Below are 24357 nucleotides of genomic sequence, written 5' to 3' on the forward strand. Positions count from 1 at the left end.
TACCTCCTATGAACTCTTGGTAAGTATTTCATTAGCACATTGTCTTTTTTCCACCAGATACCAGGAAGAAACCTGCACTGAGCATTTCTGCCTTCTCAGGGTTGTTGATAATCTCCCGTTTCTGTGTGGCATCAGCCCACTGCTAATGCAAGGCTACTTGTCCTGAAAATCTTGGAAAATATCCTTCTGCCTTTAATTTCCCCAGCTTCTGAGGTCTATTAATTACCACCAGTTTCCCTTTTCTTCTTTTGGTGTGTTTATATTTTATGTGTTAGTCTTGGCGGCTCTTTCACTTCCTTTCCAAGCCACGTTGTTTTTTTCTTAACAAAGATTTCTGTCCGCGTTGCTGCTTTTTGGGTAAAATATTCTTAAAAGCTTCTCCCTTTTCAACACATTTTTGTTTAAAGTCTTTCTCCAAATTGGTCTGAATTGTAATTATTTTCTGCTTTGTGAAATAGGACCTTTTAAAGCGGCAAGTATATATCTATATTACTGCTTTGAGCTTTACTTCGTTTGCACATAACAAATGTAATCAAGCCATGATCATTTGTGCCTAGTACAGTGAGAAATTCATTTTCACCTGCCAGGATGAGGTCGAATGTGGAATTCCCTCACGCTGGAGGCAATATTTCTTGCATTAGGAAATGATATATTTTTTTTTTCCCAGAAATTCTACAGATATTTTAATACTGGCAGCTCAAGACCTCCAGCATCCATCGTGCAGTCTAAAGTCCCCAGTGAACACAAGATTTTTATCAGATATTATGGACATGGCTGCTTAAAGAAGCAGGTTGTGCCGAGTTCCTGCTGCATCATGGCGATCTGCTGCAGACCCTCTTTGCTTTCTACTTTATTTCCCAGGATGTTGATCCAGAAACACTCTGGATCATTTATTTCCATGTTCCTAATGACTTGGAACCAGTCTGGGGGTGCTGGTGCTCAGGAGAAGGAGATATCTGCTCCCAAACCAGTCCCAGTGAGGTGTGGATCAAGACTAGGAGATCAAGACCTCTGAGCACGAGTGGAATCAAATGGAGAAGGTGGTTCTAACGCAGGGCTGCAATTCTCCGGCCAGAGAAATCTCCCCGCCACCCTGCTGCATTAGGAGCAGGGTTGTGGTGTGTATTCAGCAATTCCACCTTCTGCTGGTGGTTTTTCCTGCTGCAGTTACTTTTCTTTGCATCCTGTGATTTCACAATTGTATTTTCTTTTTGGAGCGAGTGCGGACCGGAGCCCTCGTTCCTCCTCCACTATGTTACCAGGCTAACGTGCCCCCTGGCTTGGCTGCCCGGAGTACCCCCCAGGGGCTCTCCCCTTTGAGATGGAGGTCAGCTGAACTCTACAGCTCCACCACGGATGGCCTCACCCTGGGAAAACACAAACCTCCATTAAACAACCTGGTATTTAATTCCACATTTAGCTGCCTTTTTCCTTTCTTTCCCTGTGAAACAGAGGGGATTTTTTTAAGATCAGTTTGATGTGCTTCCCCTCCAGCATCATTTGGGCATCCCCAGGAGCTGCCTGCAATTTGTGAGGTCCTGCAAAGCCCTGCTGCTAGTGCCAAAGAACCATCCTGCCCCGTGGCTGGTGGCCCGCTGAGTTGAGAAGCCTTTGAATCGCACCTCGGGGTTGGGCTTGGGGAGGCCAGCACACCGTCCCTCCTCCTCCGCTCCCCATCCTCTGTTGTGCTTTGCAGGATCAGATTCCCAGAAAAAGCTGCCCACCTTCCTGGGATGCTGGAGGTGTTTTTCTGGGCAGCTGGACTTTGAGAGATGCATCCTGCCGTTTTCACGCTGAGGATGCAGTAGCAGCAGGGATTCCTCCAGCTAATCCTCTCTCTCCCTTTGCTCTGTGGCAGATTTTTGTCTTTCTTAAGCATAGCCAACCTTCCCAGCAGGTTTTCTGCGCAGGCTGGGTCTTCCCGACGCCCTGCACTTGTCTTTCTGAACCATGTTGTACATCCAAACCCATTGCCTACACCAAAACCCATCGCCTGCATCCCCATCCCTCCCTGAGCTGCTCCGTTGCCCTGCACCCCACTCTTTGCAGGGCCAGGCGGGTTTCTGCACACAAGGGTGGGATGGGATCCACAGGAGATCTGCACCTTTCCACCAGCGTTTTTGAGTGCAAGGCACACCAGGAATAGGCAAGTGCTAATTTTATTCCCTATATTGTGCATCACTCCCACTGCCCAATGCTATTTTATCTTGCCCACCCATGCTCAGTTATTTCTTGTAAGCTGATTTGCTTTTTATTGTTTTTTCTCATCATTATTCTTTTATCCCAAACGTCATCTCACTCCCCATCCACACGGGCACCAGGTTATTAAAAAAAAAACTTGGCAGCACTAACACTGTCTGTACCCTTTGGAGAAATGTCTCCAGAGTTAGTCAAATGTGCTGAAGAAATCCCGCTGCGGTTTAAGGGCAGCTCGGCTCTGGACCGGGCACGGCAGCATCTGCAGAGGTCATCCTGGCACAAGAGCATCTTCCAGAGGGAAAAGCCCGCTGGTATTTGGGGCTGGTGTGAAATTTAATCTGGAATTTCCTCTCCCTCAGCCTCCCGCACATCAGCAGCACCAAGGAAATATGAACTGGTCTGGAAAGGACTCCCCAGGGCAGTAAGGACTGCAGATGATTGGGGCGTGAGTTTTGATTTCAGACTAAATCCTGACCTTTGGATGAAGTCTGGGAAAACCAGATTTATTTAGGGATAGGCTCAGGGACAGCAGCGTGGCTGTGTCATGGTCGGCCACCACGCCACAATCACTCTGGCATCTGTAATTGTCTATCCAGCCCCTTCATCTGGAATTCCCACAATCTTTATTTGGCTGCCAACATGGCTTTGGGCAATTTTCGGAGCCTCCTGAAGCCCATCTTAAACCCTTTAATAACCAAACCTTCCACTCCAGCCACAGGGCAGCAAGACAGGCTACGGGCACCCCACAAAACCTAAATCAGCTCACAAACAGAAGGTGTAACACGTGGCTGCATCTTTGGTGTAGAAACTGCCCCCTCGTCAGACCCAAAGGTGCTGTTCCCAAAATAATACTCATTTTAAAGCCACGCACGATCCTGGTAGCCGTGCACTAGCGCTTGTCACTAGTAAATCTCACTCTTCTCTCTGCTTCCTCAGCAGATTGTTGTTAATGATTTCTTTTTCACCAGGTACCATTACACATGCTGTTATTTTAAACACCTATTTTATTAGGAGCAGCATCCCGCGTTGGTCGGAGGTGTATCGCACCTTGGTGCACGCACAGGCATTAGCCTCTGGTCTCTATACCCCGTTGACCTCCACAGAAGGAAGAGCTGGCCATTAATTAATGTGCCAATTAACATGTAAATCTACTATAACTGTAAAGACAACAGAAGGGGGCTGGAATGTCTTTTTTTTTCTCTGCCAAAATTTTTCTATGCGTTTAAGCAGCTTCAGTTGTAGTGTTTTTCTTGGAAAGTTTGGGGGTTCCCACCCAAAGCCTCTCCATGAAAAAATGGGAGTTTGCAGTTGCCAAAAAATGCAGTACCTGAAGCGTGGGATTTTTAGGGAAAAAAAAAACCAACAGAAACCCCCAATGTGTAATGAGTACAGTTCTTGCATTCACGAAGGACTCGGTGTAGTTTGAAAAGACATTTTCAACTGAAAAAAATGCTTCAGTGGGAAAATTTCCACCCACTCTGGTTGCAACTCTTCCCTCCAGCTCTGAGAGAGAGGAAGGTTTTCTTCCCGACGAGGGTGGTTCTCTGTTTCAATGGATGGACAAGAAAATGCATCAATATAGAAAAAAGAAACTGAGTGGGAAGATGAAGTCTGAAACTTCCTACTAGGTGGGCAACCGAGGCAGGTACTGAGCGTTACCACCTCTTCCAGTGGGGATGCACTTGCCTAAATCCCACGGGTTTCCATCGCCAGGGATTATTTGGCTCTTTTTTTCCCTCGGAGTCCTGGCCGAGCTGGGTCTGGAATCCAAGTCAATAGTCTTGGTTGTAGTGGAGTGGGAGTCAGCCTCTTCTCCCAGGCAACCAGTGATAGGACAAGAGGACACAGCCTCAAGCTTCGCCAGGGGAGGTTCAGGTTGGACATTAGGAAGAATTTCTTCTCAGCAAGGGTCATCAGACATTGGAAGGGGCTGCCCAGGGGGGTGGTGGAGTCACCATCTCTGGAGGGGTTTAAGACAAGACTGGCCATGGCACTTAGTGCCCTGGTCTAGTTGCCATGGTGGTGTCAGGGCAATGGTTGGACTCGATGATCCCAGAGGGCTCTTCCAACCTGGTTGATTCTGTGATTCTGTGATTCTGTCTTGGCTCAGAACTAGCACGCCAGCAACGCCGGTGGCGAAGGCAGGATGCAAACACGAGCATGGCGGAGATTTTCTGGAGGAACCGTGTTTTCGTGCATTGCCCAGATTTTGCTTTGTAAGCACTTATGAGCATCTCTTTAATTTTTGTTAAACAGAGCTCCCCCTTTACTAGTGGTGTATTAATACAAATATATACATATGCACGCACACAGACCCGCACAGACACCCTGACGCCGCAAATATTTGGCACACTTAGAAACAAGGGGGGTGTGCTGCAGGGACCAGAACCCCGCGTGCTCCAGAGGCACGGAGCGAGCTGCCGCCGCTGCCTGAGCAGGATTGCACATCTTCAGTGATCCTGGGGGGAAAAAATAATCTATCTGTCTGCGGGCAGGAGTGGCGAGGGCCTCCTGCTGTTCTGCACCTTCCCGATGGAGAGGAAGGATCCTGATGGATGGGAAGGATCCCGATGAGATGCTCATTGTCGAAGGGAGGGGACCGGGGTGCGCAGCAGCCCAGCTGGGAGGGGATACAGCCCGGACCGCTGCCACAAACCCCGAGCGGCAGCACGGCCTGTTCATGAATAAATAATCGGTGTTGCAATTGCAGTGTGCTGGCCCCGGCGCGGAGCGAAGTCTGCCCGGAGACTTGGCGCTGGAGGTGATGAACGAGGCGTTTGGCCCTTTCCCGTTGTCCCCCCCCCACCCACCCACCCACCTGCCAGTGGGGACCCCCGGGTCTGGCAGGGGACGGTCGCCCCTCGGCACATTGAAGAAGCAGCGGGGGAGCGGGGCGGAGATGGAGGGATAAATAAAAACCGGGGATAAATAAAAACCGGGGAGCATCCGGCGGGGGGCTGCGGCCCTGCTGGGGCGGGAGGCGAAGGCGACGCAGTTCCTGCGCCTTTAAATCCCCCCTGAGCCGGGAGATGAGGCAGAGCAGCGCGCTCAGGATCCCCGCTCGCTAATAAGCAGGATTTATCCCCGTAGGGAGCCGGCGAGGAGGGGGGCAGGCCGTGGGGAGAGCGGGGCGAGCGGAGGCTCTCTGCCCCCCCCTCCACCCCAAACCCCGACCCCCAGCCCCTCACGCCGGCATCCAGCCTCCCTCCCTCCCTCCGAGCATCCTCCGGCCACGCCGTGGGATCCGCGGGGCGAGGCGAGCGGGTCCCCCCGGCAGTGAGGTTTGCTGGGGGCGGGTGTGGGGCTGCGGGAAGGAGGAGGAGGGGATCGGGGGGGGGATAAAGGAGGCGACGGCGGGTTTTTAGGGCGCGGGGTGCGGGCGCGCTGCGAGGGCCGGCGCGGGGGAGCGGGGCGGGGGGCGGGCGGCACCGCATTGCTGTCAGCGCCCGGCCCCGCCATGCCGCCCCCGCCGCCCCCCCCGGCCCTGCGCCGGAGCCAGGCCGGGCGGCCGGGCAGCCCGCGGGGGCGGCCGCAGCGGGGGCTCTGAGGGGTGCCCCTGCGCGGGGCTGCGCGGCTGCGGGGCGCAGCCTTGCCGTTATTTTTTCCTTCGCTTGGCATTTGGCCTCTTTTTTTTTTTTTATTTTTTATTTTTTTTATTTCCCCCACCCCCGTTCCCTGCCTTGGATGGTTTTTAGGTGGAGTCGTTTGCACCAAAACCCAATAGCTGCTGCTGTTCTTGCTGCTATTTTTTTTTTTTTTTTTTTAATGATACTGTTTCCACAGCAGGAGAAGAGAGAACTGGTCCTCAACACACTCCCAGAGAATGAATAATCACGAGAAACTGGCTTAAGCAGCTCCCTGGATCTGGTGCATGATTTCGATTGAGTTTGATTTGATTTGATTTTTTAATTTATTTTTAAATTTTTTTCCCCAAGTCATCGTTCGCATTTTATTTTCTGCATTTCTTTTTTTTTTTTTTTTTTTTTCACCTTTTGGGGGATTTGCAAACCGAATTACATGCATGTCCAGTGGGGGAAGGTTTAATTTTGACGATGGAGGGTCGTACTGTGGAGGCTGGGAGGACGGAAAGGCTCATGGCCACGGAATCTGTACCGGCCCGAAGGGTCAAGGTGAATATTCGGGCTCCTGGAGTCACGGCTTTGAGGTGCTGGGGGTCTACACTTGGCCCAGCGGCAACACTTACCAGGGCACCTGGGCGCAGGGCAAGCGCCATGGCATTGGCATGGAGAGCAAGGGGAAATGGGTGTACAAAGGAGAGTGGACCCATGGATTTAAGGGACGGTACGGGGTGCGAGAATGCACTGGAAACGGAGCCAAGTACGAAGGCACCTGGAGCAATGGATTACAGGATGGCTACGGGACAGAGACCTACTCGGATGGAGGTAGGTGCTGCATTGATACCTTCCCGGCCGGGGTGGGTGGTGTGGGGGGGTACCAGCCTCTGAATGGGGACCCTGGTTTTAGGCTGGAGTCTGTGAGTTTGCAGCCTGCTAGCTTGGAGCGAGGGATGCTCGTAGCCCGCAGGAGATAAGGAGCCAGCCCAGCATGGCATCAGCCCAGCTCTTTGCCACAGGTAGCCCCATACGTTCAGTGGGTCTCTGGGCGCCAGGTCCTCCCCCCCACCTCCTCGACCAGGCTGTTTGGGGAGGGAAGCCAGCTGTGCTGGGGTGGGGGACGGACGCCCAGCTCTCGCCCAGGGGGGTGGGAGGATGGGGTGGGCCAAGCTGTTGGGAGCCGACCCAAGTTGCACATGGGCTTTGCAGTTCTGCACCACTGGAACCTGTAGGATTGGCATCAAAGCAACCCGGGGCAGAGGGGAGGCGAGCGTGCAGGGGGGGTCCAGGGCAGATGGGTGCAGCTCTGGAGCTGCAAATGCTTCCAGCGAGGGGCTGGGGTCTTTGCATGCCCTGCAGCCCCTCTGAACGCAGCCCCATGCTTAATAATACCAGGCAAAAGACTTTGATTCAGACAAGAGTCTTACATTCCTAGTTTACGGCTTAATGCTCAGCGTAGGGGCTCAGAGGGATCACCAAAGCTATTCTCTGCCATCAACACGGCTTAACGAGATGTGGAGGGGAAACTCGGATTAAATAAAAAACAAGAAAACCCAATTGGAGTGATCAAACAAAAAAAAATTGCTGGACTAACAAGCTTTAAGGCCGAACTAGGAGGAACAGCTGGTGCTCTGCTGTAAGTGGCTGTATCATCCTCTCTCGTGTTTTATGGCTGCTTCCATCGGAATTGCCACCGTGGTCCGAGGCAGGCCTACCTGCTGGCAGCCAGGGGCATTCGGCAGTGCTGACCTGCTGCTTTGCTGGTGAACGTGTCCGTCTAGAGCAGGCTCGTTTTGGTTTTTAAGAGGTTACCATTTTCCAGGACTGCTACGTTACGGAAATTGCAGCGTTGACGAGCTCCATCGCAGCCTTCCAGGAAGGTGCTGCAAGACCTTTCTCTAGAAAACCCAGTTTGCTGCTTTGTGATTATATGGGGAGGCAAGATTAAACGTTACCTGCAGCTGCTCTTTTATGCTCTCGTAGGGAGAGGTGGAACGATCTCTTGATTTTTTTTAATGATAATTTTGTGCCGGTGGCTTTCTCCTAAAGGAAAATACAGCTGCAACCTTTTGTTTCAGCTGCCGGGAATAATGCTGGGGTCTGAGCTGGAATCTGCCGAGTGCGTGTTTGCGAGCCGTCGATAAATCCCAGCAGTCCTTCCGTAGCGAATAAAGCTTGGTCAGAGGATAATCGCTGTCTCCCACGTTCACAGCGGTCAGGAGGGGATGCAGGGGGGGTTTCTGTGTGCTCCCAGCACTGGTGCCATTGCCCTGCTCCCCTCCTGGCACCCAGCCCTGCCGGGGCCCGTTGCAGGAAGGCAGGCAGAAGTCTCAACAAACTACAGGTCTCCGAGGGCTGGGTGTTGCAGGGCTGGCCCCGTCCCCGGGCACGCGCGTGCCCCCACCCCGGCACGCTTCCCCATCGGCTGCGGCGCGGCAGCTCTTCGGGAGAGCTGGGGCGCGTCTCCAAACTGGGGTGGCTTACGGCAGCTTCACCGTTTCTGAGAACCTACCAGAAGCAAAGAGCTGCTTCTTCCATCTTGTCAGGCCAGCCCGGCTTCTCGGTGTCTGGGGACGGAAAAGCTCTATTGCACGTTTGTCATTTTAGGAGGAGGTAAGAGGATGAGTAGGAGACAAGGGCAGGGTCTGTAGCGAAACGCTCCCCCCCAGGGACTCTGCAAACCATCCTAGAGGACGGGATGGCCGTGCTGGGGAGATGCAGAGCAATGGGACCTGTGGCCAAGCCCGTCCTGCTGCCAGGAGCAGGGACGGGCCACACACACCCTACTGGGCTCCTCCACACCAGCTTTGCCCTTGTTTCGGTTGGGCCATCACCATGGAGTGACTGAACCCAGGTGACATGGCACTTCCACCAACTCAGTTTGCGAGTAGCCAGAGGCCACGGCCCTTTCCCAGTCGCCTGTCTCCGTTCTGGGTGGAAAACACCAAAGTTGGGCATCTCCAGCCTTTTGGACACTGAACCTTAATGAACTCGGTGCGGTTGGATACCAGAAGCTGGTGTGTGCAGGAGCTCTGCTGCGTCGCTATGGCACAGGGGAGGCAACCGTTGGGAAGGATGTTTCTCATTAATCTATTCAAGTTATTACCTTCATCAAACTGAAGTATCCTAGAAGCCTCGCCCCAGCATCTGTCACTTGCCACCCACAGATAAATATTCATCCCTTGCATATTTTATTTTTTTTTAGCACATCAACCAGGGCTAGGGGATGCGTCCCTAAATGCGCAGCGAGCCTCGGGAAGCGAGCAGCCCCACAATTCACGGGGTTCACTCCGATTTTACCGTTTCCTTGCACAATAGTGGGTAAGGACAAACCTCGACACTCCACCAGCCGTTGCCAGCGCTATCTCGGGAGCGATATTTTGCGTGACTGATGCACACGTGTCGATGCATTGGGCTTGGACGTGGGGTGCCACCTGCTCACCGCCCCGGGTCCCGTCCCCCCCCACGCCGGGCGCTCACTCCTGCCCCGCGCACACACGTGCACGCTTCACCCCGCATGCAGCTTGCAGAGCTCGCACCTCCCACACGGACACACTCATCGCCATGCACACCCGCCTCTCCTCCCCACGCCGAGACGCCGCTTCGCCCCTCCGCTCACGTACCCACCCGCACGCGGGCTGCCCCCAGCCCCGCGCTCTCTGACCCACGCACGCGCCGGGTGAACGCAAACCGCCTTCCCTGAGCCGTGCCGGTACGTGTCACAGAATCAATCAGGTTGGAAGAGCCCTCTGGGATCATCGAGTCCAACCATTGCCCTCACACCACCAGGTCAACTAGACCAGGGCACTAAGTGCCATGTCCAGGCTTTTCTTAAACCCCTCCAGAGATGGTGACTCCACCACCTCCCTGGGCAGCCCCTTCCAATGGCTAATGACCCTTCTGAGAAGAAATGCTTCCTCATGTCCAACCTGACCCTCCCCTGGTGAAGCTTGAGGCTGTGTCCTCTTGTCCTATCGCTAGTTGCCTGGGAGAAGGCATGTGTCCATCATGTGTCCATCATGTGTCCATGATGTGTCCATCAACGCAAACCCAGTGCACGGAGCCCAGATAAGCAAATCCATCCTGGCTGTTCCCCTGGGACTCCACGCTTTGCCAAACCCCCCCAGCACCACTGCATGCCTCACCCACAGCCCTGCACCTGCGGCACACGCGTGCACCGTCCTGTCCTTCCCCTGTGCGCACACACTCAATCGGACCCCCCCAAAACCACGATACTGCTGACATGTCCTTAATCCTGCCCAAAATCCCTGCCCCTGTCCAGAAGCACCCTGATATTACACGAACCCAGCTGCTGAGGATTGCTCCAGTTGGATGCTGGAGTTGTACCAGGTGTTTGCTGGGCCCGATTCAGCCCAGCTCCAGAGCAGGAGCGGGTTTGCTCCCTTGATTCAGGCAAAAGGGGCTGCATCCACCTGGATCAGCACTGACGTGAGCCGGGGCCACTGCCGTCGCCCTTGCTGGAGCTGGTGGAACCTCTCTGGAGCAGAGGCGTGGAGACCTCCCGTTGGAGACCCTCTCCTGAGCAGGTCTGGAGATCAGGAGGCATCTCAGCTGGTTCCTGCCTTTCTGTAACTCCTCGGACACTTTGGAAATACTCAGTGATTTTACCCTGGGACAGTTTGAGTTGCACCTGCAGTGCTGAGTTGTTCCTTGCCATGGAAATCCTCGGGCTGTGCGTTGGGTTTGGGTTTAGCGGCTGAAACGGTGGTTATGGGCGTGGATGAGATGGGGTGGATGAAGGAAGCCCCAAATCTGCTTTTGCCCTTTCCATCCCTGCCGATGTGGTTTTTCTCCTCCCTCTACCTCTCCCCAGCTGAGCATTTGGGATCTGAGACCAGACAGGGGCTTGGGGAGGGGACCAGCCCCTCTCTCATGTCCCCGCTGCCCAGCCAGCCCTCGGGGTACGCAGTGGTTCCCCAGACTGGGGGTGTCCACGGTGCATCAGGGCCATGCCAGGTCCCTCCTGCTGCCACCCCTCACCCCATCCCGGGTGCCCACGTGCTCCACGCAGCCTTGTTTCTCGAGAGGGTTACCCCAAAACGGACGGGCGGTCGCATCGCGGTGTTCATCTTGTGTAATCCTCCATGCCCACTCACCTAAATGAATCATCCCTTTGATAGGTGAGTGAAATATAATTAGTGTTTGCATTGTTAGCACCGTGTGAGTAGGCAAGTGGGTTTTCTTGGCCTGGGCTGGCAAATTTTCCTGCTTTGCAAGCGATGGGGAGAGGGAAGCGGTGCGGGGGGAGCTGCCGGCGTGGGCTCTCTCGCAGCCTGTCCTGCCGGGGCAGGAGCCTTGGCAGCTCTGTGCCCCGCTTGCCCCACCTCTGCGGTGGCACCGCTGACACCTCCAGCCGCTCTCGTAGCTGGTGCACCAGGAGCAACCAACTGCGTGGCTTTGGAGTGGTGGAGGAGATGAAAAACGTGAATTATTTTGCAAAAACAGGCGCCTTGGTAAAGGGTCACTCCAGGGGGATGGACTGGGGATGTCATGGGGGGACCTGCCTGTCCGGGAAGGGGCCGCAGCCCCCTCGCTGGAGATGAAAAGTGGGTTTGGATGGACCCCACGGGCCGGTGCCACTGAGGGCAGCGGTGTCACTGAGGGCTGCCTCGTCCCTCTCTCCATACTGGGGTTTTTCATGGATTCCTTTACAGCTGCAGGGAACCAACGAGCGAGGGCAAATTTCCACGCGATCTATTCATAGCACAGATGTCAGAATTACCTTAAAAGTATCAGCTCTCGTCTTATTTTGCTGCCGGGAAGGAATTGTTGATGCACTTTAAATAGTGGGTGGAAACAAGCAAATACAAACGCGCCCTGATCCCCCATCCTCCTGGTGCCTGCAGAACCAAGGCACAGCCCGAGCTGGTCCTAATAACCCCCCTAAGAACCTGCTAATTAAAAAAAAAGCTCTGAACTCTGTTTATGAAGCCTCTTGCTGTCTAGATTTGGTAGAGAAGATGCTTGCAGTGCAACAGTGGTTATAGGAGAGCAATAACTGAAACATCGGGACACGCCGAACATAGAGAGCTGAATCGAAATACTAAATGAAGAGTCTGACCAGCATCATTAAAAATGAATGATATGAACTCATGGTAATTAGTTATCTCACTGGAACACGCTGCTTAGGTTCAGGTACAGCTCAGGACAGAGAAAGAAGGATTTTGACCCCAGGGAAAAGTAGGGGAGATAGAAATTGCCCAAGAGGCTTAGACCCCAGCCCCATCTTCTCGAGTGTTTTGTCCGGTGCGTGATGCTCCCGGGGATGGTGTAGGGCCCCCAACCTGGGGCAATCCGACCCCCTTCCACACCTCTCCCTGACCCATCGTAGAGGGCAACAACTCCTGAAGCACAATTTTAATATCTTTTCACTGGAGTGGGTCACCCCGGGGTTTCTCACAGGTTTTAATGCAAATCTCAGGGTATTTGCATGGGATTTGATCTCCCGTGGGGCTCCTCGTGGTTGGGTGACATCTGCTCCTGTAGCTGAACATTTTCTTTTTTCCTTGAAGCTTCAGCTTGTGGAATCATGTGATTGTGCAAGATTTTCAGCTTCATTTTTGAAGCAAGGTTTCCACCCCGACTATTGCAGAAAAGTCATTCTTACCGGCTTGGAAACCAGCAGATGAGAGCTAAAAATGCCTTCTGTTTAAAAATGCCTCGATTTTCGAATGAACCTGATTAATTTTGAATGCTTTGAGTCAGGTAACGCAGACGTAGATGGATGATCTGTATTAATGTAGGCATGACTTGAAGATACAGAAGCTGGGCAGGTTGGGGTTGGTGATGGTCTTACAGGGGCAACGCTGGGGTTTAGCATCTGTCTTGTGAGATTGTGCAGTTTTTGCCTGTTTGGGGTCTGGCTTTGGCATTGACTGAAATCCTGACCAAGAAAGGTTGTTTTTTGTTTTTTTAAGGCGTTTGCCATTGTTACAGGAGAGTCTTGATGGTAGTTTGCTCCTGCAATAAGCTGTTTAACTTACAATTGAAGTATTTACTAACAAAAAGGGGGAGCCTGGAGAAAAAAAAAAACACTTGAATGGCAAGTGTTTATATTTTTGATTTGATATTGGCTTTTCAAAGACAGATTCTGGCCTTTGAATCAAAAATCCTTAAAAATTGCAATCGAAGCATGAGCATTCCCATAGAACAGCCACTCCTTTCCCCAAATTATTCCCTGAAGAGGTTCCACTTACTCTTAACATACAGCAGAGCATCATGAATTTTCATGAATGAGTGAACAGCCAGAGCCAAGATCCCCCAAGTTCACAGATATTTGCACCAAGATGATGACTATAAAGACATAATTTCCTGCTCAGGGCATCACTTTGGGTCTGCAAGAGCTGAACAAGGGATTGATCATTTATTTCACGGGAAATAAATAAACCCTGCCCTCGCCTCGTCCTGTCCTGCGCCGTCCCCGCTCCTGGTGCAGCCTCGTATCCCCAATCCATGGGCAGCTCAGCCTCATCCCACACCGCTGAGCATCTCCCACCCCTCGCAAGGGATGCAGCCCCCCCAAAACCCAGCACCAGCACACAGCATCCTTCATGAGTGCTGCAGAATTAGCCCTTATTCCCGTGAGCTCTGCTGAGAAATGGGGTGAGATGGCAGAGTTTGTGATGAGGATTAGAGCGCTGGAGGATTAACGGGGCTAAGCATTAGCCCGATTTCACTCTGCTTTGTGAGAGGAGCACATTAGCCTTAATAAAGGTGCTGAGCGATACGTTAATGTGTTTCGCATCCCTCGTGCTAAAGCCTCATCCCGGTTTTGGCCCCAGTCGGTGGCTGAATCTGCAGGGATACGGCTGCCCTGGGCCCTGTTTCACCAGGGGATGATGCTCCCTTGACTTTCCCTGGCTCTTGTGGAGCTGGTGCTTCCCATTCCGAGGAAGACTAGAAATGTTTGTCTTTGTGAAAGCTGTATTTCCCCTGACTCCAGGACCTGGCGCTTTAAGAAAAATCGCAACCGGCCTGAGATGCATCATGAGCCCCATCAGAATTAGCCATGCCGAGATTTGATTGTTCATTAGAACAGTCTGAAGCATTTCTCCAAATGCTGGCTGGAAAAGGCAACAGCTAACGAACGCAAACAGGCTCAGGGAAGCAGGAGATACAGAAGCAATGAGAGAAAACAGGGAGAGGATGCTCAGGACGGACTTGCATTTTCCTGCACGTGGTAGAGGGCAAATTGAGTTTTTCCCCCTCAAAGCAAACAGCCGAAATGCCTCGGAAGCCACTGTCGGGCGAGCCCGAACGTAGTTGTGGGTCTGGGGGGATGCTCCTCTTGCAGACGTTATCTGAGCTGAATTTCCCTATGTGATTTTTCTGGAGTGGCTTCTCCTTAATATTGTAAGGGCACTATTCGTTATTGGCCAGTACCTGCAGAAAATGGCTTAATCCCTGCAGCTGGGGTTATCTGCAGAGGTAGGACATCAGCGGGGGGGCTTTGCCCCGGTCCCTACCCTGCCGTGGGGTTGCTGTAGGCTGTGCAAAGCCGCTTGGTGCTCGCAGCAGCAGGAGGCACGCAGCTCGTTTTGTTGGAGGAGCTCATCCTCTGTGTCGCTCCGTGCCTCAGTTTCCCATCTGTAAGCACGAGTATCAGCAGTCTTCGCAATACCACGATGCACATTAATGTTTGCCAGTGAGGGAAGTACCTTCATTCTGCTGATCTCCTGATCGCAAACTATCTCTGGGGCAGATACCACGGCAATAAGGATATAAAGGCCTCCCCATGGTTTGGATGGGGCTCATGCCCCCCAGATGAGCATTCACCCCACATGTGAACCTGCCTTTCAGATGAGTTTCCCTGTGGAGGATGGTTGAGCAATCCCTGTTCTGTGGTATTTCAGCCAGAGTTACTTTACGTTGGTATTTGCATCCACAGAGGAGGAAGCAGATTCCCTGGCTGAGGCGTGAGGCTGTATAAATCCATCTCCTCCCTCTGGCTCCTGCAGAGGTGCCCAGCGAGGCGCTGGCTCTGCCGGGGCCAGCCCTGCACCCATCTCTACCTGCTTGCAAAGCGATCTCCTATGGTACAGCATCCAAACCCAACCACCCCACTGTTTTGTCTCCTTAGATGGAGGGTCCCTGTCGTTTAGCTTTAAAAAGTGCAAGCTAACCGTGCTGATACGAGCTGCAGGCTTGGAATAATACGTTATTTCTTGGGCCCCAACAACAGACATCATGCTACCCAGCACCCAGGCAGCAGCAAAACAGCCCATGGCAGCTCTGCTCATCCTCTCTGCTCTGCTCTTCTCCCTTCTCCTTTCCCTCTTCCCCTTCTCTCCTCCACGGATGCCCAGACCCCACTGTGCCCATCGCGTATGGATGTATCCAGCCTCGCACTAAGCAATATGACTAACACCCATCACGTGTTCCTGCCTGCAGATTATATTTGCATACTCAAAAATCCATACTTTATTTCTTCCCCTGTGTAAGCAGTTACCAGAGCATATTTTTGGCAAATTAGCAGCCCCAGCAGAAGCATCTGACTGTGTTTTCAGCATGGCTTGGTGATGGTTGGAGGCCTGGAGAGCCTTGGCAGGGCTGGGGGGAGGTAATTTGCTGCTGATGCCATATTGCCCACACGCACCATCACTGACATCCACCTTCCACGGTGGGCAATGCAGGTGGCAAGTCCTAGCCCTCCATATCATGCCAGTGTGGGATTTAGGTGAGCATCTGGGGGACGATTGCTGCTCTTCCGACCGGCAGCTGGGGCCAGGGCAGGGAATGCAGGTCACCCAGCGCAACGCCTTGTCCTGCTGCCAGGAGCCACAGTGCAGGGAGGACGGCTTTTGGGGTGGCTTGGCACCAAAAATGCGCCCGTGTGCATGCTCAGGAGGACCCATACATGCAGGCAGCGTGTTTAGGGGGCATGTTCTTACCAGCGAGACCCTTTGACTGCTTGGACATCAGCTGGGGTGGCCAACGAGGACGTCCCCATCATCCCACCATCAGGACTGAGGCTGAATTAGCATCCCCCAGTCCTCTTTTTTCTCTCATACATCTTCTCTTTGGGATAGATGGTTCTGAGATGCTAAACATGATTTGTGCATGGATCCTCCCTGGGCCTTTCTGATATCGAATAGCTGGAAAGCGATATCTGTAGAACTTACTCCTTCTGTCGTAATTCAAGAGACCGGCCTAAGTATTGCCATCGGACGTTGTTAATTAATTAATTAGGAATATTTTTCTAAGCATTTGACTTTTTCTGAGGTCGTGTTGTGATAATAATATGTATGTGTCCACGGGCCTCAAAATGCTTTACAACATCCTAAATAACTGCTTGACTTTCTCCATATGAGAAACCGAAGCGGAGCAAGGCAGGGCAGGTCTGTGCAACCTTCCCCACGTGCTTTACCCCGTGTGCTTGCCGAGGGCTTCGTCCTGCAGGACTCAGAACTGGCCATCTCGGTTCAGGAAAAGCCTGTGAGCAGCCTTCAGCCCAGAAAGCTTGTACTTAATGGTGTTCCTGGACTGGAGCCAGAGGGCTCAGCAGCCTCAAAAATGCCAAATCCTTGGGTACAGAGGGAGGGAGCAAAGAAAACGCAGCCATTCCAACCCAAAAAATCCTGACTTCTGTCTCATTCCAGCGCCATGTTGTAGATGGACCAGGTTTATATCCAAGCACATGGTCCCACCTTGGGCCAAAGGAAGCCCCACGTACATTGCTGGGCTGTGAGCAGCCCATCACCCTCCCTTGGGGCTTCCCCCCGTATCGTTCAAAATCCTCCTATTGCTCCAGCGTGCCCTAAGGGATCTCCTGGTGTTACTTATTTGTCTGGGCATCGCTGTTGGCCTTTGCCATCTCTCCGTAAGCAGGAGAGGACTGTGGGTGCCAGGCAGCCCCTCAGCTTGGGGCAGCACGTGGCAAAGCTGGGCGCTTTCCACCCTCCGGCGTTTCTCACCTTCACCTGCTGAGCGCAGCGCTGTAGGCCACCTCCCTCTGGGCCAGAAAGGCCATTTTCTAGATGTTTCAGGTCTCCTTTCCCTCTCCATCACTCTCTTATGTGCAAAAGGCACCTGGCATGGAGACAAATGGCATCAATGAAGTGACTCTTCTTCTTGCCCGAGGTTTCAGCCATGCGTGGGAAGAGCAAGCCATGAGCTGGTTGCCTCTTCCCAGCCATGGTGAAGACCTCATCTGCAAGAGCGAGCAGCTCTTTCCACAGTCCTGGACCCATGAGCATGCACGTGAACCCCTCCGCAGTGGCTGTACCCCAGGGAGATGAGCTGGAGACAGAGATTGGTCTCCTCCTTCCCCGCTTCCCAGGAAAAAACCCCAAAAACTCTTTGGCAAAGCCAAGGAAATGAACAGAAACCTGTAGTTCTTCCTGGTGTGTGTAATGCCTCAGATCCTCCTGGAGCACTTTGCAAATAGGAGCTAATTAGTCTTCCCAAGAAGCGGCTGAAATGCTGGAGTGCCACTGCATTGTCCCTGTTCCCAGCAGGGAACGTGGAGGAGCAGAGGTTGCACCCAACCATCTCACCGACGGCTTTGCACGGGGTCCTGCTCCTCTCGCCCTTTCTGCAAGGTGCAAACTGGGGGATTTTGGCATTGTGGGGACAACAGGAGCAGCCCTGCAGACTCTCTGCTCTCTTCCCAGAATGAGTTTTAACCTTCTGAGCCAAATGCTGAGAAAGCACTGAATAACTGCAACAAATTAGATTACTTTTTGGTACTTGTCATTTCGCAAAACGTCTGGTCTTCTCCTGGAGAGTCAGGAGTGATGCTTGGGAGGCCAGTGACTTCCCACTTTCTGCTTTCAGCCATGGACGGGGCTCTGCATGGTCCTCAAGGCAATGGAAATTCCTGCAGGAATTTTAAAAGCCATTTGGAAACAAGCCAGCCTTGCTCCAAGGGGAGCGAGCCAAAAAAACCCCAAACCCAGGCTTAAGAACACAAGTGAAAGTGGCCAACAACCGCATTGCCCATTTTCTTCTCTCCATGTTTCCATCCCATCCCAACTTTCCCATCTTTCCCGTGAGCCCATTCCCTTTCTCACGCTCCATCTGCTGCTTCCAAAAGAGGAATATTCTCCCTGATCCATCTTTCAGGGTGACTTCAGTTATTTTCTCCTAGCCTCAGGTTATGCCCTCTCCTGACCTCTGCTCTGCACATGCGTGGCCGCATCCCCACCCTTCTTGGCATCACCTTGATCTCAGCCAAATCCTGCTGGAGTGATTACACCGGGATTCAAGAAACCTTCCCCAGGGTAAAACCAATGCTTATTCCCTCGGGTTCTGATTGTGCAGCAAAATCCCCACTCCCAGGGCAGGATCGGGCCCTCTTTTCAGCAGGATCGTGATGGTGGCTGGGATTCTTGGCTTGGCTGCCCAGTGCTCTCCTGTCATGCATCTGCTCTTGTCACAGAATCACAGAATCAATGAGGTTGGAAGAGCCCTTTGGGATCATCAAGTCCAACCATTGCCCTGACACCACCATGGCAACTAGACCAGGGCACTAAGTGCCATGGCCAGTCTTTTCTTAAACCCCTCCAGAGACGGTGACTCCACCACCTCCCTGGGCAGCCCCTTCCAATGGCTAATGACCCTTGCTGAGAAGAAATGCTTCCTAATGTCCAACCTGACCCTCCCCTGGCGAAGCTTGAGGCTGTGTCCTCTTGTCCTATCGCTAGTTGCCTGAGAGAAGAGGACAACTTCCACCCAGCCCTAGTCCTGGCCACGGCTGCCTGCACGATGCTGCCCGTACCACGTAACGGACGCTGCATTTTCCCCGATGCAATCACTCCATTAATCTCATGCAATTAACGCTTCGGGAAGCATTTTGCAAATATTGATAGTAAGGAAAGAGCCACAATGCAGAAATGGCTGCTGCCTCGGTCGTATTACCATAGTAAATCACGAATTACCTAGCTCAGGAGGGTTTTTTTTCCATGTCCAAGACTTCCTTGGCTGCTCTTTGTCCTTTTTGCCCAGTGCAGAAGGGCCACACAGAAGTGGGGTGGATATTTGTGGCATCTTGGAGCCATCCATTGGGCTTCCCATTTCAGCTCCCTAGCTCTGAAGCAGCTATAGCTGGTCCATCCTGGCACTTGAAGTGGAAAATCATTAAATCTTGTTTCCTCTGAAGGGAGAAAGGGTCTCCCGGCTCCTTGTGAGATTGAGCTTTGTGCATATATCTGCAAATGTGAAGGGGCAGAGGTTAAGCTGAGCAGCGCAAGGGGAGGAGGTGACAGTGCTTAGCAATGCAGATCAGATGGCTCTGAGACCTTCCAGAATTCATGGCCAGATCCTGGGATGTTTAGGGATATTAAAACATAATGAATTCATCTAAAGGAAGGAGTGCTGTTTGGGTGAGGAAGGACGGATGAACTCAGCTCCCTGGAAGGAAGCTCTTTGGTCTGCTGGTGGCCATGAAGGTGGCCAGATGTCCTGGTGGCCACGAGGGAGGTGACTGTGCCCTCCTAGGGCCAACCGATGCTGCTGCCTCCGGTAGGGAAGCAGTCAGGAGAGCAATGACACCCATGAAAGCAGACATGGGGTCTGGGTTTTGCTCTCTGCTGGGAGTTGCTGCACGATGCTGGGAGGGGAGAAGCAGGCTGGGCTGGCTCCTCAAGTCCTTGCATCCTCTGCCTAGAAAAATCAGCCTTGCCAAGGAGATGCAGCGATTGCTCCTGGCAGCCTTGCAATTTCTAGGAGTAGGTTTTAAGGCCACGCAAAGATGACAGCTTCCTGGGCACCTCTGCCTTGCTGGAGGTACACACCGGCGCTCGCTGCAGCTGTAACCTGCTGGGACCGATTTGCTGCCTCTGCTCCAGCTGAGACGCGCCGTCACGCCTGCTCCGAGAGCGCTTTGTTCTGCTCTTTGCCGCTGCCTCTGCTTTTCAGCAAAGGGCCGTGCTTGCTTTACGGTGCTTCCGTTCAATCTGTTGGGGTTTTTTTCTGCTGCAGATTTGTTAGGAGATGGGGAGGCCAAGGGACCTGTGTGGGGCCAGGGACCGCTTCATGGGATCCAGCCAAGGGAAAGGGAGCCCAGGACATGGGCAGGGCAGGCTCCCACAGATCTCCTGCAGGACCTTTTCTCCCATGTCCCCTTGCCCACACTGGCATCTTTCCCTGAAACCCTTTGAATCCATCTCTAGGGGAAACAGGAGGCTGAGCACGGTGCAAGGACATCCCGAGCCATCTTGGGGGCTCCCTGTGCAGGGAGTCTCTCTCGCCCAGCTGCTGCCCATCACCCCCAGTGGCTTGTCCTGCTGAGATGCTCTGGGAAGGATCCAGAAAAGGACGCGAGATGGTGCCAGGTCTGCAGGGGATGGACAGACGGCTTGGTGGGCTCTCCCCTGACCCAGGCACCATTCCAGGATGCCACTGGGCACGGGGAGAGCCGTGGGTGCACAGCATCGGTTGTTGCCTGTTCTTGGGGACACCAAAGTGGGCTGCAGCGGGGCAAGCCAGGCTCACTGCCCACACCCAACCACAGGACATGTCTGATGTCTCCTCCAAGCTCTTTGCGAGCCATCTTACTGGTTGTCCCCCATCCTTGTCCCTGCCGTCACCGCCACTACCTCCTCGCCCTGCCCCGCCGGTACCTGCCATAATCCTGGTGCTCTGCCTCCCTCCCCAGTGCTAATCCTATAAACCCTCAGTAAATCCTGCCTGCTTGGCTCCGCTTCTCCACGTCCCTTCTCCGAGGCAGTCTTTGTGAGGTCCCCCAGCTTGGGGGCTGGCATTTTTTGGGGGCGCACAAGGCTGTCACCCAGATAACGTAGCACCTCGGGGGGTTGCTTGCATCACAGCACCAGGAAGGGTGGCCAAGCCTCAGGGAGGCTTGTGCAAAGCGCTGGCAGCTATTAGATAAGACAGCTGATACACCCCAAAATGCCCCCCAAAATGTGCCCAGGTGATGGTTTCACGCTCTCGGGGAGCAGTTCTCGCTCCTCGCAGCGAGAGCAGGGTTCTTCTGGGCTGGGGATGGGCATGGCCAGCACAGGCTGTTTTAGTGATCCTTTGGGCTGCTGGGAAATGTTGAGAGGGAAAACGCTGCAGCAAGGCGGAGAGCTCTGAGGGAACAACAGCTTTGCAGCTGCAAGAGCCGGCTCAGGTGGACCCAACAGGTTTCTCGTGTCTACGAATCGTGACCCGATTGCTAAGGGCAAAGAGGGGATGGAAAGCCTGTGTCAGACCGACCCAGGCTGCTCTCCTCGGGGCTGTTTCGGTTTGATTCTCACAGGGTTCACTGTTTCAGCAAGTCTATTTTAAGACTCGCGTGGCGTGCAGGAGCGGGGCTGGCACGAAGGGAGGCCCCGACGCTGCGAGGTGCTGCCTGCGCCCATCCCAGCATGGGGCCCTGCTCTTTGCATCGACGGCCAGGGATGGGAGGCATCAGGGCAGCCCCGGGCTGGGACCAGCCGCAGCATCCCAGTAGCACCAGCAGCAGGTGAGGAGCCGTCCTTGGGCTCAGCAATCTGCCCCGCAAGAGCTCAGGCGGGCGGTGAATGGCTGCGTCTTGAGCTGGTCCAGAAAAGATTAAGCCGACCTAAGAATAAAAACAAGCCCCACGGTTCAACGGGCTGGGATAAAATGAGGAAGCGTGCCAATCGCCGAGCTCCGGGAGGGGAAGGGATTATGAACCCGGGGCAGATTACAGCCGCGTGTGTCGGCGCACGGGGCAGGCGTTACACTCCCAGTGCGCTTCCCGCGCTGGATGGGATTCTTGTGGCTCCATTCCCAGTGCTGCGACGCGGTCCCGTGTGCGTTTCATCCCGCTAACAACCAGTTAAGCAACGCCAGTAAGTGCCCACGCAAATGGAGGAGTTCAAACAGGGGCACGTTTGTGAGGAGAATAACCAAATGGATCTCGCCCCGTGAGGGCTTTGTTTCTATAGAGCTGTTCCCTTCTGCTACGTGCCGGATGAAAGGCGTATGTATATAAATAAATGCATTGTAATATACCGTCCGCTTTGATCACTGCCGGCAGCGTGGATGGGATCGGAGTCTGCTCCCGGATAACGATTCCCCTACCCCATCTCCCTACTGCTTCCCTTTCAAATTAGGGGCTGTTGTAAGGGGCAGTTCCTCGCAGCATCGCTCCCCGCGCGCCGGTGCCTTGGCTGGTGCCGCGCTGCAGCTAGAGCACACGCCCGCAATCCAACCAGGATGTTATTTTTTTCCTCCCACAACGTGACGTTACACTCCTTGTCACAGAGATGGGACTGGGATCCAGAGCTGCACTTCGCTGTTCCCGCTAGCAAAGGGCTTGCAAAGGGGTGTGATGCTGTCAGGGGCCCACGGGATGCCGTGCCATGAAACCTCTCTTTGCTTTTGTCTCCTCTTCCCAGGGACATACCAGGGCCAGTGGGTTGGAGGGATGCGCCAGGGTTACGGCGTGCGGCAGAGCGTTCCCTACGGCATGGCTGCGGTTATCAGGTCACCCCTGAGGACGTCCATCAACTCCCTGCGCAGCGAGCACACCAACGGCACGGCGCTGCACCCCGACTCCTCGCCGGCAGTGGCCGGCAGCCCTGCCGTCTCCCGGGGTGGCTTCGTCCTCATGGCCCACAGCGACGCCGAGATCCTCAAGAGCAAGAAGAAGGGCATCTTCCGGCGATCGCTGCTGAGCGGGCTCAAGCTCCGTAAGTCCGAGTCCAAGAGCTCCTTGGCCAGCCAACGGAGCAAGCAGAGCTCTTTCCGGAGCGAAGCTGGGATGAGCACGGTCAGCTCCACTGCCAGCGACATCAACTCCACCATCAGCCTGGGCGAGGGCGAAACCGAGCTCTCCGTCATCGAAGATGACATCGACGCCACCACCACCGAGATCTACGTCGGCGAGTGGAAGAACGACAAGCGGTCGGGCTTCGGGGTGAGCCAGCGCTCGGATGGGCTGAAGTACGAGGGGGAGTGGGCCAACAACAAGCGCCACGGCTATGGCTGCATGACCTTCCCCGACGGCACCAAGGAGGAGGGCAAGTACAAGCAGAACGTCCTGGTCAGTGGCAAGAGGAAGAACCTCATCCCGCTGCGGGCCAGCAAGATCCGGGAGAAGGTGGATCGGGCCGTCGAGGCGGCCGAGCGGGCGGCCACCATCGCCAAGCAGAAAGCGGAGATCGCGGCATCCAGGTAAGGTGGTCCCCGTCCCAACGTGGCATCTCGGCAGGGGTCCCACCCCGAGGGCTGCGGCTTGATGGGAGAAGTGGAATGGTGGGATGAGACTTTTTGCAGTAGTAGGTGCTCAGGGGGGGATTTTAGGGAAGCTACTGGAGGCAGGCAGGCGTTGTGGTGGGCATCTGCTGGTGCAGGCAGCGGTCGGTGCAATCTGGACCCCAAAGGGGGAGTGGGTGGAAACCTGGAAAGCCAAACCGCTGGGCTTGCCCAGGCCTCATGGGTGGCGTTCAAAGTGGGGTAGATCCAAGGGGAATTGTCTCTCTGCTAACTTGAGCGAGCTGTGGATGCACCCACCTTCCCGAACCAGCCATCGAGGCCACACAGGGTCACCCAGACCGGTGCGTTCACTGCAGGGGGTGGTGGCACCATGGTGGGACTGCGCTTGTGGGTCATGGTGTGGGGCTCACAGGCTGACAGCTGTCACTTAGAGGTACTGGGCCATCTACCCCGTTTCTCCCTAGCCTCTTTAATAAGCAGGGTGTTGCCCTTAGCAGAAGAGCTCCTGAGATGCTGTTTGCCCACATCCTCTGTCTGACGTAGCCAAGAGGAGCCATCCCAGGGTTGGCCTGTGCTGGGAGAATTCCCAGCTATTTCTGTTCCTGAAAGAGGTTTTGAGTGGAAAAGCAGTCAAATCGCTGGCTGCAGCTGATGCTTGGGGAGGGTTTGTCCTGCCTGACGCAGGGCCCCCAAATAATCCCTACAAGCCCCAGGAAGCCCCCACTCCCTGGGCCAGCTGTAGCCATCGTGCAACTGCTCAGTGAGTCAGAGCAGGGCCCTGATCCGGCTGAAAACCAGCAGGAGGGGGAAAAAATGGTTCATGATTAACTTAGGTTGAAATAGGGTCCAACTCCCAGCTCAAAGCAGGACCATCTCAAATGCCTTGTAGCTGGCTCCCAAAATGTCCCTGGAGCTTCGTGACTTGCAGCAAGCCCCCAGACAAGAGGTAAGCTGAGGAGGAAAGGCTCCTCTGCCGAATTCAGGGCTCTTGGTATCACTTTTTGGGGATGGTTTATTAGAGCACAGTCATTCCTTTCTGTTTTATGAGCCAGTGCTGGGGAAAAAGGGCTAGGGTTAGGGGAAAAACCCCAGTACCTCGTCAGTCGCCTGTGGTGGGTTAATTGTTGGGTCTGGATCATTTGTATGCAGAGTCACACTTGAAATCTTTATCAGCCTGTCTGCCATGACTTATCTGCAATGTGAATGAGACTCCCAGGCCTGCTTTGGGAGCATATTTGGGCTTGATGATGTTTTCGAGCTGATGGTGTACCAAATTGTTGTCAAAGCTTTGGAAAAAAAAAAAAAAATCCCACTAGATTGCCAGGTAGGAAACAGATTGCAGAGCAGCGGAAAGGCCAGAGCTTTCCCTGTGATCCGGGGATGTGAATGCCTCGATACAAAGGCCTGAGTCCTGGAAATGTGCAGCTCTGGT

General features: G+C 53.9%; 1 protein-coding gene across 1 annotated transcript in view; it reads left to right on the top strand.

Moving 5' to 3' along the window:
• The first annotated feature begins 6220 nt into the window (after positions 1-6220).
• JPH3 (junctophilin 3) overlaps positions 6221-24357 on the top strand; it is a 56629-nt gene continuing 38492 nt past the window's right edge. The window contains exons 1-2 of the mRNA XM_068411465.1: positions 6221-6602; positions 22106-22883. Coding sequence (XP_068267566.1) covers positions 6221-6602; positions 22106-22883 — 1160 coding nt within the window. The remainder of the gene's footprint in view (positions 6603-22105; positions 22884-24357) is intronic.

Source organism: Nyctibius grandis, chromosome 12 (genome assembly GCF_013368605.1).
Source record: "Nyctibius grandis isolate bNycGra1 chromosome 12, bNycGra1.pri, whole genome shotgun sequence".
Classification (NCBI taxonomy): Eukaryota; Metazoa; Chordata; class Aves; order Nyctibiiformes; family Nyctibiidae; genus Nyctibius; species Nyctibius grandis.